At 38.8% G+C, this 15,000-nt stretch overlaps 3 protein-coding genes across 22 annotated transcripts in view; 2 read left to right on the top strand and 1 right to left on the bottom strand.

Moving 5' to 3' along the window:
* afg2b (AFG2 AAA ATPase homolog B) overlaps positions 1-7,119 on the top strand; it is a 12,293-nt gene extending 5,174 nt beyond the window's left edge. Inside the window, exons 3-10 of the mRNA NM_001076588.2 lie at positions 1-235; positions 1,682-1,864; positions 1,937-2,095; positions 2,824-3,033; positions 3,836-4,072; positions 5,541-5,675; positions 6,740-6,865; positions 6,944-7,119. The exon at positions 1-235 is cut by the window's left edge and continues 412 nt beyond it. Coding sequence (NP_001070056.2) covers positions 1-235; positions 1,682-1,864; positions 1,937-2,095; positions 2,824-3,033; positions 3,836-4,072; positions 5,541-5,675; positions 6,740-6,865; positions 6,944-7,084 — 1,426 coding nt within the window. The 3' untranslated portion in view covers positions 7,085-7,119. The remainder of the gene's footprint in view (positions 236-1,681; positions 1,865-1,936; positions 2,096-2,823; positions 3,034-3,835; positions 4,073-5,540; positions 5,676-6,739; positions 6,866-6,943) is intronic.
* Positions 1-8,510, bottom strand: part of nnt2 (nicotinamide nucleotide transhydrogenase 2) — a 42,070-nt gene extending 33,560 nt beyond the window's left edge. For 4 of the 19 annotated variants that reach the window (XM_073930090.1, XM_073930077.1, XM_073930091.1 and 1 more), the window contains exons 1-4: positions 8,193-8,510; positions 6,883-7,036; positions 5,534-5,680; positions 3,829-4,014 (exon numbers count right to left, since the gene is read on the bottom strand). Coding sequence is in view for 10 of the 19 variants with exons in the window: in XM_073930077.1 (XP_073786178.1) it covers positions 3,829-3,866 (38 nt within the window). In the remaining 9 variants the exon portion in view is untranslated. Of the gene's footprint in view, positions 1-3,828; positions 4,015-5,533; positions 5,681-5,896; positions 5,987-6,882; positions 7,155-8,192 lie in introns of those variants that run through there. The other 15 variants (XM_073930094.1, XM_073930078.1, XM_073930095.1 and 12 more) reach the window with 7 other exon arrangements.
* Positions 8,511-10,053: 1,543 nt separating this feature from the next.
* Positions 10,054-12,563, top strand: zgc:153317. 2 transcript variants are annotated; one of them, NM_001198748.1, is made up of 5 exons: positions 10,054-10,164; positions 10,233-10,297; positions 10,380-10,468; positions 10,895-10,955; positions 12,159-12,563. In NM_001198748.1, the coding sequence occupies exons 2-5, from the start codon at positions 10,256-10,258 to the stop codon at positions 12,225-12,227; spliced, it is 261 nt and encodes an 86-aa protein (NP_001185677.1). In that variant the 5' UTR covers positions 10,054-10,164; positions 10,233-10,255; the 3' UTR covers positions 12,228-12,563. The 2 variants fall into 2 exon arrangements, with proteins under 2 accessions (NP_001185677.1, XP_073785672.1); XM_073929571.1 differs by lacking the exon at positions 10,054-10,164 and having other exon boundaries at positions 10,171-10,297; positions 12,159-12,562.
* Positions 12,564-15,000: the final 2,437 nt, after the last annotated feature.

Below are 15,000 nucleotides of genomic sequence, written 5' to 3'. Positions count from 1 at the left end.
ACAGGCTCGAGACGCTGCTGATGACGGTCCTTGTGTTCTGCTGATCGATGAGATCGACTCGCTGTGCCCACGCAGGACAGGGAGCAGCAGTGCTCCAGAAAACAGGCTAGTCGCGCAGCTGCTAACGCTAATGGACGCCATCGGCAGCCATGAAGGCTTCGTTATTATTGGAGCCACAAACCAGCCGGACTCTCTCGACCCAGCACTCAGGAGACCCGGACGCTTCGACAGAGAGGTAATTATGTGTCAGGGATAAAGTAGATCCAGCAGGTTGTTATCTCAGAATAAAGCCTGACAGGTTTATCAGCAGTCCGATGTGAAGCGCTGCACTGCTGTAGAAGGGTTTATTCTGAGATAACAACCGTCTGAATGTACAGTATCCCACTACTGGCCACGAAGCATAAAAATGAGACTCTAAACATTGTTCTGAGTCATAATAGTATATTAGTACTTTAATTAAACGCAAAACTGACACAAATGTAAACAGCTGATGGAGTATACACTAACCTGAACATTATTCAGACACTAGATGGAGACAGTCTAAAACAGCTGATGGAGTATACACTAACCTGCACAATATTCAGACACTAGATGGAGACAGTGTAAGGGTGGTTTCACACCTACACTTTTGTATCGGAACGTGTCTCGTTTGCCCAGTTAGCGCGGTTCGTTTGGCATATGTGAACAGGGCAATCGCACTCTGTTCCGCGCCAAAGTAATCGCTCCGAGATGGCTTGAATGATTTGGTCTTGGCTCGAATGAAACGAACCCTGGAGCGGATCGATTACAGTGAGAAAGCGATATGATCCGAGCGCGGTTATATAACAGTGTTTATGGATATGTAATAGGCTTACGGCTATTTGAAGAGAGAATTATGAGTATGGTGCGAAGTTTCGCGAGTCTCCGGATGCCCGCAAACGAGTGATGATCTCCCGGTAATCTCGCGTCTCCCTCCCGGTCCTCAAATAGGCATCGTCGCGCACCCTTCTCACCCTCCCCACCGCATCTCTCCTCAGACACGTCGTGCACGCACACTGTCAATCACCACCAAACCACCACCTCTCCTGACAGCTGAGCGGGACTCTGCAAAATAAACCCTGACACTCTGACCAATGTGAGGAGAGTTTACTCACACGTGACTTGTTTTAGCTCTTTTGGTCCGATTAGAAACTTTGCAGTGTGAAAGCGAACAGCTCCAAGACCAAAGAGCAACAATATAACAATTGTAATCTCTGTTTCAGAACAACTGAATCCATTCACAGGTGTGAAAGCACCCTAAAACAGCTGATGGATTATACACTAACCTGCGCATGATTCTAACTTTCTGTGTCTGTGTTATCTGGGAATAGCATGGCTTTGAATGTTGTGACTGCCCAATCAGAATCAAGTATTCCAAAGAGCTGTAGTCTTATAATTAAGATGATTCCCTGGACATTAGTCAACTTCTTTGCTCCTCCTCCTCATTTTGACCGACAGCAATAATTTTGACATTTTAATTTTTTTACCTTTTTTTCTAATTTATTTAACTTTTTTTTTCAATGTGTTGTCAATTATGTGATCTGCAGGTCACATCTACCCCAAAATCTGGCCAAGAAATCTGCAATAATCATCTCTATAAACAACAACTTTCTTTGAATTGCTATTGAATCGAGAGCTTATGTTATGATTGTGTGTTCGGCAGGTGATCATCGGCGTTCCCTCGCTGCTACAGAGACGCAGTATCCTGAAGTGTGTGTGTCGAGAAATGCCGCTCTCTCCTGATGTCGATCTGAACACTCTCGCTGAAATGACCTGCGGATATGTCGGAGCGGATCTGAGCGCGCTCAGTAGAGAGGCAGCGCTGCAGGCTATGCGACACTCGCAGGTGGAATTACTATCATTTAAATGACATCAAATCGTTTATTTATATATGTATTGATGAGGTGTTGTGGTTCAGATGGGGGCGAGTGAGCCGGTGTCGATGCAGCACTTCATGCAAGCACTGCGACACGTGCAGCCGTCGTGTTTGAGGAGCAGCATTGGAGCGACTGACTTTAAACCCATTGGCTGGGAGCAGATCGGCGGACTCGAGGACGTCAAACTCAAGCTTAAACAGGTACGACACAAATGTGTGTTTAGTTTGAAATAAACAATGTCTTACGTTGCTGTGAATTTCATGTTTTTCTGTTGTTTTGTTGTTTTATAAATGTCCTTAATTTTAAGTAAATATTTTTAAATCATAAGATTATATTTATTAAGCGTTACTATCAGCAAACACTAACAGCGAGGTGTATTCATGTGAGTATTGTAAAGTATTAACGGTCCATCATTGCACTTTAAATAGAAGCTGTTCAGGCTCTTGTTGCTGATGAAAAATGAAGATATTTGTTCTTTCTATCTATTTAAATAGCACTGGATTATCCTGCTTCAATATATGTGGCATTACATAAAGGCTAGCTCAAAACTAATCTAAATGTAATGCAAAAGTACTCAGATTACATTACCATAAACGTGTAATCTAATGCTGAGTTCACACGAAACATGGTTCAATTAAGTATTGAAAAGCAAACGTGTGAATAGAGGTGAATTATCATAGATGTGCAATGCATTTGCCTCAATCGAGTCTACTGTGCAAGTTCAGATAATAGTACTCAAGTTAAATATTTAGCATCAGGGGAAACCAGAGTGAGTGACGCAGTGCTTCATGTTTGGTGTGAACTGAGTATAATATACCATAACACTGACCTCAAATGTTGTCATGCAGTAACAGATTATAATAATTGACAAGTAATCCACCAGCCCTGCTCATGATGTGCTGGATGTGTGTGTGTGTGTGTGTTTCAGAGTATCGAGTGGCCCATGAGGTTTCCAGAAGCGTTTGTGCGTTTGGGTGTCTCTCGACCCAGAGGCGTGCTGCTGTACGGGCCACCCGGATGTGCCAAAACCACCCTGGTGAAAGCAGCCGCCTCTTCATCACACTGCAGCTTCTTCTCCCTCAGTGGAGCCGAGCTCTTCTCTCCTTATGTGGGAGACTCCGAGAAAACACTGGCGCAGGTCTGACACTCACACACACAAAGCAGGCTGTAATGTGAGTAAAGGTGTAGGTTTTCACAGGGTATGATGATTTTACAAGCGGTGTTAGAAAAATAAATGAATGATGCATCGCAGTTCTTTCTCTAGTGATTCTGAATCAATTCTTAAAAGTCCAGAAATGATTCTGTTGATGAAAAGGATTCAGATTGTGATGGTTTAGATTAAGGGTTTCCATAGTAACTGTATATTAATATTCCCTCTTACTTTTAGTTTGCTATGAGGGAATGATGCAAAAAAGAAAGCCCCACCCCCTACTCAATATTTCGTTTCAGTGTGAAGTACATCAACACACTGAATTAAAAGACTCAGCAACTTCCGTTTCATGCGGACTTAGTGTGAACATACCTTAAAAGGTGGTGTGCCTTTACACTGGACAGAAAATTGCAGCTGTTTTCGAAGCTTAATCTATGCAAACTTAAAATATATTTGCTTGCATTTGTGCAAGTGCATAAAATTGTTGCTGTGTGACCCAGTTTCACTGCAAAACTGTTCACTGCATGGGCAAATTTAGGGGACATTCACACAGAATGCATCTTTGCACCTTAAAAACGCAAAGCGCAGCACTCGGGAATGATTTAACACAGTCCAGAACAAAAAAATAAATATGGAGCCCTGCTTTAACATGCATCACAATGCATTTTTTCTTTATAAAATGACCTGTGTGTGTGTGGACATGTGCCTCAGACACATAATATCAGTGTGTGTGTGACAGTCAGCTGTTCACTCTAATATCAGGGTGTGTGTGTGTGTGTTTACCGGTCAGCTGTTCGCTCAGGCGCGAGCGTGTGCTCCATCTATCGTGTTCCTGGATGAGGTGGACAGTATGGTGGGCTCTCGAGAGGACGGCTCTTCTTCTTCCCACAGCGTGCAGTCGCAGGTTCTGTCGGTTCTGCTGACGGAGCTGGATGGGGTGGGCGTGCGAACGCTGGAGAGACGGAGCACCTGCAGAAAGATTGCTCTGTTAGAAGGTGGAGATCAGGAGGACGTACGACTACATCAGGTCAGAGTCGAGGATTATGCATATGTTTATTGTATTTACTGAGTAAATTCTGTGTGGCTTGGCATATTTCAACTCAAACACAGAGGGAAAAAAGCAATAAATGTACAGCATTGCGCAAAAGTCCTGAGGCTGGCTTATACTTGATGCTTTCATGCATTATTGTTTCCAGACATATGCTAATGTTCAATAATTGCATAGAATGAAATAGGGATGCTCTTTTCGGTTATTTTTGCCAACCAACAACCGGCGTTTGTTAACCGAAATTTAACCGTTAACTGGTCAGATTAATATTAAATTATTATTTAATAAAAAAAATGTAATTAAATATTGCATTTTAAAATACTGATTCATTTTAACATGCAAACAGCAGCAGACACAATATAACAGAGCATCTTCACGCACCTGCAGTGTTTCCATCAGCATAGAAATAAAGAATAAACTAAATAAAAGAAATAGTCCTGCCCTAGATATTTTTCACTTAAATTATAAATTTAGATTACAAATGAAAACACTGACTGAATGCTTTTAAGAACCGGCACAGGCTGTTTGTCCAATCATGTTTTTTTCTCCTGTCAAATAAAAACATCCGTCCATCAAATCGATCACTCCACAGACAACATGCATTTAATTAATGTGCGCTGTTAGTATTATATCACAAAACCTCAGTCAACATTTTAATAGAAGTCATTATATTAAAGATTATGTCTTGTGATTATGATTTATTTCCTTCATCTCACTCGCGGTACATGTGTGCGCACACTGCGTGCGATGAAAGACAATGACAATGAACCTTAAGGCTCATATGTTGACTTTTTGTATAACAATTTTGTTGTTTACACATTGCATTAATTTGCATACATGTTTTATAAGCTGTAAAATGATGCCTCAGTTTGGTGTGGAGTTATTATGCAATTAAGGAGAAAATCTTTGGATCTGTTTGAATCGTGGATTATGTAGGCTATTTACAAAATGTATATTATATTCATTCATTTTCTTTTCAGCTCAGTCCCTTAATTAATCTGGGGTCGCCACAGCGGAATGAACCACCAACTTATCCAGCATATGTTTTATGCAGCAAATGCACTTCCAGCTGCAACCCATCACTGGAAAACACCCATACACACTCATTCACACACATACACTACGCACAATTTACCTTAGCCAATTCACCTATACCACATGTCTTTGGACTTGTTTTTTTTTTATTACATATAACTATAATAACATAAATTCCTACATGCCGCTAATAGTTTGATTACAGTGTTTACAACTATACTGAACTTCAATGATGCAACTAAAATAAGAATACCCCATGTCTTAATTCAATTTGTGTTTAATACGATTAAGACATGGTAGATTCTTAATCATAGCATCGTCTTAATCATATTAAAATCTGAGGGTTGGTGTTTATGTAAATGCACTCATTGTTGAAGTGATGCATCTTGTATGCATGTGACTTACATTTCAGATGGAGCTGCAGGAAGTGTGCAATAAGGATGTTTTGATTGTGGCCGCCACTAACAGACCCGAGGCTCTGGACAGCGCTCTGCTCAGACCTGGACGACTCGACCAGATCATATACGTGCCTCCTCCTGACCTCCAGGTGACCTGCACACACACACACACACAAACAAACAAGCCTTTCAAACCCAGACCACTCCTCACCCACACCCATTTGGCTGATCAAAAGCATGTAAATTAATTAATGCATGGCTTGATTGTTCACAATATTAAACCGCCATATTGACTTTTTCATAATCATATCAGGCAACATTAATTGCATAAATGTATAGAAGACCAATACATTACAAGAAGACCTTTTACCTGAATTAAAAGTATGCAGTCTTTAAAAACAAGTATCAGTAAAGTCATATCACAGCTTTTGCTTCTGTAGATTGTCAAGTGTGACTCCAGCTGTAGATTGGGAGAATGCATAAAGGAAAAATAAAGGTTTTGTTTTCAGTTGCATCCTAAATGACACACTAAACACTCATAGACTCAACAGTGTAGTGTATGAGATTAGTGTAGTACAAAATAGAACACTAAAGGTGTTTTTTACTAACCGGAAATTCACATTTAACAGTTGATAAATTAGTCAGATAAATAAACAAATTAACAAACAGGTGCTGTCATGAGCTTAAATGCATTCATCATCAGGAGGTGGTGTAATTGCCTCTGTAGGAGAGTTTAGTGTGTACAATCCAAAATAAATACAGTAATACAACCTTATTCATCGATAACTCCTCCCCTTCACCAGCTGTTCCTCCCCTTCATCATTAGCTCCTCCTTTTTATCAGCAGCTCCTTCCCTGAGCTCCTCCCATTAATCAGTCGCTCCTCCCCTTATTCATCAGCAGCTCCTCCATTAAATCAGCAGCCCCTCCCCTTTATTTGTAGCTCCTCAGATTTACAAGTAGCCCCTCCCATTCATCATTTTCTCCTCCCCTTCCACTTTGAGTGCATGAACAGTTTAACATTTCACACATATTTTTATCAGTTGAAGTACATCAGCGGTGAATTTAAAATGCACTTATTCTGTTCAGAACTTAAAGAATTATATAAAACTGCAAAATATTGCATAAGCATGTGACTTGGCATGAACCTTTCCATGTGTCTGATGTGTGTGTGTGTGTGTGTGTGTGTATTCTCATGTACGCCTCATCAACAGGCTCGTCTGGCTGTGCTGCGCATTTGCACTAAAAGCGTCCCGCTGCATCAGGATGTGTGTTTGGAGGATCTGGCGGCTCAAACGGAGCTCTTCTCTGGAGCTGATCTAGAAAACCTTTGTAAAGAGGTAAAGCACACACTCACCATAAGAAACTCATTTGTTCCTGCTGAGATGTGTAAAGCTGGACTCTTGTGTGTGTCTCAGGCGGCTCTGTTGGCTCTGCGTGAGGATGGACTCGCCGTTTCTTGCGTGAGACAGAAGTATTTTCTGAAGGCGCTTCAGATGTTGAGTCCGTCACTGAGTGCAGAACAACTTCAGCAGAACATACATGCAGCTCTCCAATAAACATGTTTACAATAAATAAAAAGGTTTTGTTATCATCCATGCTTCCGGTGGTCATTCTTAATGTCTTTAGCTAAAGGGCACAATATAAAAATATCAACTGCATTTGAATTAACACTTAATAGCAATAATTAATTACATTTTAAACTCATAAATGTTCAAAAGTCTTGTAATAACCCCCAGTTACACTTAAAAATATACGAAAACCATGTTGATAAACATGAATATGTAAATAAATATAATAAAATTAAAATGGTTGCTGCCTGCTGCTGCTCTTGGTTGACCTGTGATTAATAAAGATATACTATTACTTATATACAGAAATTTTAATTGCCTAGACTTCATTTGTAAATTTAACAGAAGTTTAATTATATTAACATTGTACTACAAATATGTTTTAGTTATTTAATTTACATTTTATAATCTTAAAACAATGATCACTGAACCTTTATCGCTCTCCAGTGTTTAAAAACAAATGATCTGAATCATAAGGGTTTTTTTAATTTATATAAGATTTAAATCTATGTATCACCTAACAAAAATTAACTAGATATGACAAAAAATAGTAGATATGTGTAAAGTTCCAGCATAAATAAGAAATATTACATAATATTAAATATTTTTCCCAGAATGAATATTGAAAGATTAAGAAAGCAGCTTGTGTAGCTGAGTAAATTACTTCAGTGCCCAAAACAGTAAAAACCATTCGTTATGTATATTAAAGTGTTTTTTACATGCTATAGTAAATTACCAGAATTAATCTATTGAGGTAATTACGTTTTTATGGTTATACAACTATAGTAATGTAAATAAATGACTTAATTCTGTAGTTCTCTACAACTATATAGTATATTACACTACAATTCATCAGTTTACTGTAGTAAAACTAAAGTAGCCTATAAAACAGTATTTAATCCAGTTTATCAATTGATGATACTAATAATACAGTACGCTGCAGCATTCATTAACAAAGAGTTGTATATACACAGAATACATTAGTGTGGTTCAAAATAAGCTCCTACAATTTATCCAAATGCATTAGAGCTTTTAAATACCTAAATAAAAAAGTATTTTCGTCTTTATTTACGACTAAAATTAACGGAAAACTGACCGATTCGCATTCTCCTCAGACCGTCATCGTCATGAAGTTCGCGCCTTTCTAGGATTCGCGCGTCAGACGTCACAGTTGTCCAGCCAACGTAAGCAGAACGTAAACAATAACATCGCTAATGTTTGCGAAATGTCTTTGACAGAAATCATCATTTCGAATTTAATGTAAACTTTAGTTTCTTCATGTTATTGAAGAGCTACCAAAAAGCCAGCTGAAATCAAGCGTTTCAATTAAATGTTGTAAATAAACACACTTTTAAAATGTAAATACTGTCCAGGCCCTGACCAGCCTGGTGAAAGGGGTGGTCCTTTTTTCTCCAAAAGTAAATCTTTTTTTGTTATACGCCTCATTTTTTATTTAATAATGAGATTTTAATGCTGCATTTTAGTGACATTTTAAAGCATTATTTAAGCTGGATTATATTGTCGGATGGTCATCATACTCACACTTTTTGTAAAATAAATAAATGAAAAAAACATATTTTTTAAATACAAATTTATTACATGATATATCTTTAGAAAAGAAATAGAAATTCTGTTAAAAGTTTTACATTAAAAACCGTATGCCTATTGTCATTAATTAGGCAAATAACAAACTGGCCTAAACATTCAACTTTCCTCAGTCAGAATTTGGCAATTAAAAAATAATTAAAACATAATAATAATAATAATAATAATAATAATAATAATCTAGTGCTTCATAATTGTCTAGCCTCTAAAAAAGTGCATTTGAAAGATCATGAATAACAACAACAGACAAAATAGTATTCAAATTCATTTTAATATGGTGCGCTTCTGGTGCTTTTATTGGTCATTTTTTTTGTTTCGAGGATAACAAGGTACACAATTTGTATTTTAAATTTGGTGTAAAATGTTTTCTCTGTTTCCCAGTGTTGGATTGCAGCTAGAAGGGCATTCGCTGTGTAAAAACGTGCTGGATAAGTTGGCGGTTCATTCCACTGTGGCGACCCCTGATTAATAAAGGGACTAAGCCGAAACGAAAATAAATGAATGAATGAATGTTTTCTCTATTTAACAATTCAATAGCGAAAGATGCCGTCATTTACTTCAGATTGTATGCTTACTTGCAAAGCCGGATGTTCGACTCATCATAAATATGGGAAAACTTATTTTTACAATTCATGATGGCACAGCAGTCAAAATAAGACCATGAGCTCATGTATGGGACAAATTTGTGACCTTCTCAGTGAGGGGTGCGTCTTCCGAACCACCCAAACCCCCCCTGGCTAGGGGCCTGCTGTCAGTTAACAGATACATACACATCAGGGTTAGGGTGAGCAAATCAAGGCAAAGGCAGGAGCAGGACTAGTGTAATCAGCATTAAACTCCATTGTGTAATAAATGGGTTTGTTTATGTTTTTACTGTAATATGTTCATTATAAAATGCTGAATATGATACTGCATCATTAATTAATTTGTTTTAAAGAAACATTTTCTTGTTGTTTTTAAATATTAGCTAATAAAATAGGGAATTATTTATTCATTCATTTTCTTGTCGGCTTAGTCCCTTTATTAATCTGGGGTCGCCACAGCGGAATGAACCGCCAACTTATCCAGCAAGTTTTTACACAGTGTTTGCCCTTTCAGCCGCAACTCATCACTGGGAAAAAATTAGGGAATTTCCCATGGCAAATTTAATGTCACATGTTTTGGTAGATTTCGCTTTGGCCCTCAGTCAAGTTTGGTTTTTGGCCCTTTGTAAGAGAAGTTTGGGCAGCCCTGATGTAGAGTGAGTGGCAGGTCATTTCTCTGTTCATGTTAGTCCTGGAGATGGCGCTGCTGTACATTACAGTGTCATATTTGGGCGTGATGGTGGTTTTTGTTTTGGGTGTGTACGTGCCATCAAACGCATATCAAAGTCAATATAAGAGCAGGAGAGTCACCATGATGCTGCATTTACACCTCCAGCTCTGTTCTCTCCCATCATCAGCTCATCGAGACTCGTCTTTACAGTATGTTGACTCCTTCATCTGGAATTCACACTGTATGCAAGTAATGATCCGAGTGTTGTTTTCTCCAGGAGTAATCTGTAACTGCTGAAAGATGAACGGAGGATTGATACAGTTGCTCAGGAAAAGGAAAGAGGTGAGGAAGGAGTCTTCATCTTCATCCGTCTGACATATGCAGTGGATTATCACATAATAATTGCTCCTCATTATCGTTGTAGTTAATTCCTCTGCTTGGGATTGTTAGTTGTGCTGCATTTGGAGCGACAACAACCATGATTTACTTCCTGCTGACCAAACCCGATGTCATGTGAGAAACCTGTCTCTTTATTTGTATGCAATTAAACACCATTACTGGTAATCTGCATAAACTATTACCTGTATTGTTTATGTTCATTATAGTGATCTACAAATTAAGTTTCCAACAGTATTTAAAGGCAAAGTTTATCCAAAAGTGAAAAACTCTGTCATTTACACTTGAAAACAAAGGAGGATACGCTGAAAGGTTCAGATTCTTCACAATATCTTGTCCAGAAGACGTTCATAGCAGTGTAGGATCACTTCAGTGAAATGTTCATTTTGGGTGTACTGTGCCTTTAAATGAAATTAATATTTCAACACGCATAAAACAATGTGAAAGCGCCTGAGGGACACCAGCGGGTCTGAAAGCAATCTGCAATGTGAATGTGTACCATTGTAGAAGCTCAAGAGGGATCAAATGTTTTGACTTTTACAGTTTAAACAAGACGGGAAATCCCGAGCCCTGGGAGATGCTGGATCCATCAAAACCACAGAAGGTAAAATTTAATCGATGTATTTCCGTGTGTGTTTTGTGGATCAGGACCGACAGGTTATGTTAATGTTCACCATTGTTTTAAGACAGATGTACAACTGTTTCCTAAGCATCTGTTTTCCTCATGCCAGGCCAGTCATGGCACCAAACTGTGGGGTAAACGGATTCTTATGTGGTTAGGCGATGTTTGAAAAATGCTTTAGATCACAGTGCCATACACATACATGACTGCAGCCAATCAGCAGTAAGGGGCGTATCAAAAAGGGGGAGTGGCCTGTTGGGTTAAAAGAATTTGCATGTTTTGTTTTTTTATAGCTGTTTTACGGTTGGTGTGCACACTCACATTAGTGCTCTGTGTCTAGTCACGGTGTTAATTAAGTATGTGTTTATTATATATATGTTAAAGAATCTCCCCGTATTTCCTCCAGGTGCTTCGGTTTCCCCCATTAGTCTAAAGACATGCGGTACAGGTGAATTTGGCATCCTAAAATTGACTATAGTGTATGAGTGTGTGTGTGAATGAGTGTGTATGAATGTTTCCCAGTGATGGGTTGCAGCTGTAAGGGCATTCGCTGTGTAAAACATATGCTGGAATAGTTGAAGGTTCATTCTGCTGGGGCGACCCCTGATTAATAAAGGAATTAATATGTTAAATAAATGTTTGTTTTTATCTCTCATCATCATTCAATTTCCTTTGGCTTAGTCCCTTTATTCATCAGGGGTTGCCACAGCAGAATGAACCGCCAATTATTCCAGCATATGTTTTACATAGCGATTGCCTGTCCAGCTGCAACCCAGTACTGGGAAACACCCATACACACTATGGCCAATTTAGTTAATCAATTCCACTATAGCGCATGTGTTTGGACTGTGGAGGAAACCCACGCCAACACAGGGAGAACATGCAAACTCCACACAGAAACACCAACTCGCCCAGCCGGGACTCAAACCAGCGACCTTCTTGCTGTGAGGCCACAGTGCTGACCACTGAGCCACCGTGCCGCCCTATCTCTCGTCTGTTTTTAATTAGCAGAAGAGGTTAATGAATGTATTCTGTGCTGCTTTAAATAAACGCCGCGTCTGCTGGAGATGCTGTGGATGAAGCTGAGCTGTGAATGTGATGTTGACTCTAGACAGTGTTTACTGCTCATATAGAGCTGCTGATAACCCGGAGAAACATTAACCAGCGGTTTCCATCTCACTACAGCTCCTCACCATTAACCAGCAGTGGAAACCAGTGGAGGAGCTGGAGATGGTCAAGAAGATGACCAAATGACCATGATGCACACTGCACATACGGTCTGGGGCTGCACAATATATTGTTCCAGCATCGATATCTCCATGTGTCTGTTGAGTTTGATTATAGCTGATCAGCAGTGGAGACTGTGTTCATTTACATTACATTTGATTATTCAACTGACTTCAGTTTGACTCCTGGCAAAACCATAAAGCACTGCTCATTTCACTTTCATCTCTGCTCTGTCTTATTTCTTTACTCCATTACAGGATCAATCTGAAGATGCCAATCCAAATACAGATACTCAAGTCACCTGCTGAAATTGTACTCATATCAGAATATATATCATATACTAATAAAACATATATCATGCAGATCTACTGTCCCACATTATTTTAAGTGGCCTTGATGACTATGAACTTAACCCTTGTGTGCTGTTCAGATTGACTCCCCTTTGGTGATGTTGGGGCTGTTTCTGCTCCATTGACCTCATTTATAATCAGATTGTATGGATGCAGCCATGACATGATTGTTGCTGGATTTCTCTGTTGGCATTAAGAGGTCAAATGTGCAATATCTACTGTTGATCATCAGTGTGCAGCATTAACCCTTTAGATCGGCCTGTGTTGAAGAGTTTCTGACTCTCATATGGAGTTCAGTGGAGTAAAACAGCAGATTATAATGTGTGTGTGCAGAAATACACTGACGGTGTTTACTGTGTTCTGACAGCTCAGGGGTGCATGTTGAGTTTCTCACACTTATCATATCAAGGTAAGGTCTCTCTCACACACACACACACACATACACACACACACACACACACACACACTAGGCATGGGACGATAATTGTTTTTAAGGTATACCGGGGTTTGGAAAAGTCAAGGTTTTGAAAACGGCAACATTTTCTGCTATACAAATCCTAAGGTATATGCAAGATTTTTTATTTGCTTTTTTAGGAAAACAGCATCTCCAGCAGAAAAAATCTCCAAATATGCGGTTTTACATTGTAAAGAAATCTGTGTTTTTAATAGCCTGACATGTTTACTGCTCCCAAATATTTTAAATGTTTCCCAAAATAAAATATATTGTGCTCAAAGGGGATTAAAAATTTTCAGGGTGTCCGCGGCGTCTTAAAATGTCTAACATTTCAAAAACTAAAGCTCTTAAAAATGCACTGAAATATGCTGTTGTGGGTCTTGAATACTTTTGAACAGGTCATAATTTTCACTAATTATCCATGTAAAGCTACATATAAGTATTTCATTTAATATTGTGTATGCTCCATTGCATTTGTGAAAAATATTCTGTTTTGGTTTGATTTTCAGAAGACTTTTAGATTAGCATCTCATTGTGAGCAATGATTAAATAAATGACACCAAAAAATTACAGAGTTATATAAAAATAATCGAAAAGTTCAAAATAAATATTACCCTGATTTACACCTCAGTATTCTGAAGATGCTTTATTGAACATTAGGAAACAAAGTTACATTTAAAAAAAAATTATTTATGTTGTGAATAGATTTTATTACAGCTTTTAAAACTTGTCTTTTTTTAAGAAAGAAAGATTGTGCTAATAAAAATATATGTATATAACTAGAGTTTGCTTGTTCTGACACAATATTTAAAATATATGGCTGAGAAATAACTGAATTTGAATTTTAGGGCGAGTAAAAAAAAAATCCACTGGTTATTACAGAAAATGATGATCGTTTTGCCCTGTGATAGTCTGAAATTTCAGTGATAATGGTCTTAAAAAGTCTTAAATTTGACGTGATGAAACCTGCAGAAACCCTGTGTTTACCCAGACATTTAAAAACAATTTACTTTAAAGCAGCAATCACATGACTCTCAAACCGGGATATTTTTATCCAGTTATCATACTGTCAGAATCTTATACCAGCCCATGCCTAACACACACACACACACACACACACACACACACAAAACTCCATATAACTCTATATAAAATCCAGAAACACTGCTTTTTTGCACTGCAATGGTCAACAGTTTAGATGAAACACGGTCCCTCTTCCCAACAGTAGCAATGTTCAAGTATGCATGATTATCTGCTGCGGCTTTGTAATCAAAAATGTCCTAATAATGGAAGTCAATGGGGCAAACACAGCCCCAACATCACCAAAGGGGAGTCAGTCTGAAAGCTGCGGCCAAATTCACCTCAGAGTGGATGAAATCGACCCAACAGCACACAGCGGTGAAATAAATTATTTACATTGTACTAATATTTACCATCTGCTCGTAGTTACATCTGTAATTCATTTCTGTAATTAGATGTATAACTGTACACTGTTGACCCATCCCTTACTTTAACCCAACCTTAAACCCAGCCATACCCCCAAACCCGTGCCTTTCCTCACCCATGTACAACATCAGAGCTGCAGAAGAGTCGTGCAGTACTATAGAAACACACTGAACTGATGCAAGCTTACAGTGATTAAGGCCACTGAACATAAAGAGTGATCCTGCATGCTGTAAACACCGGATCAGTACATTAATGATGTGAATAAGTGTGTGTGTGTGTGTGTGTCTTTTCATTCATTTTCCTTCAGCTTAGTCCCTTTATTAATCAGGAGTCACCACAGCAGAATGAACCACCAACTATTCCAGCATATGCTTTACACAGCGGATGCCCTTCCAGCTGCAACCCATCACTGGGAAACACCATACACACTCATTCACACACACACTCATACACTACGGCCAGTGTAGTTGATCAGTTCCCCTATAGCGCATGTGTTTGGACTGTGGGGGAAACCGGAGCACCCGCAGGAAACCCACACCAACACGGGGAG

This window comes from Danio rerio, chromosome 18, assembly GCF_049306965.1.
Source record: "Danio rerio strain Tuebingen ecotype United States chromosome 18, GRCz12tu, whole genome shotgun sequence".
Taxonomy (NCBI): Eukaryota; Metazoa; Chordata; class Actinopteri; order Cypriniformes; family Danionidae; genus Danio; species Danio rerio.
This window is presented reverse-complemented; position numbering and strand designations above follow the sequence as displayed.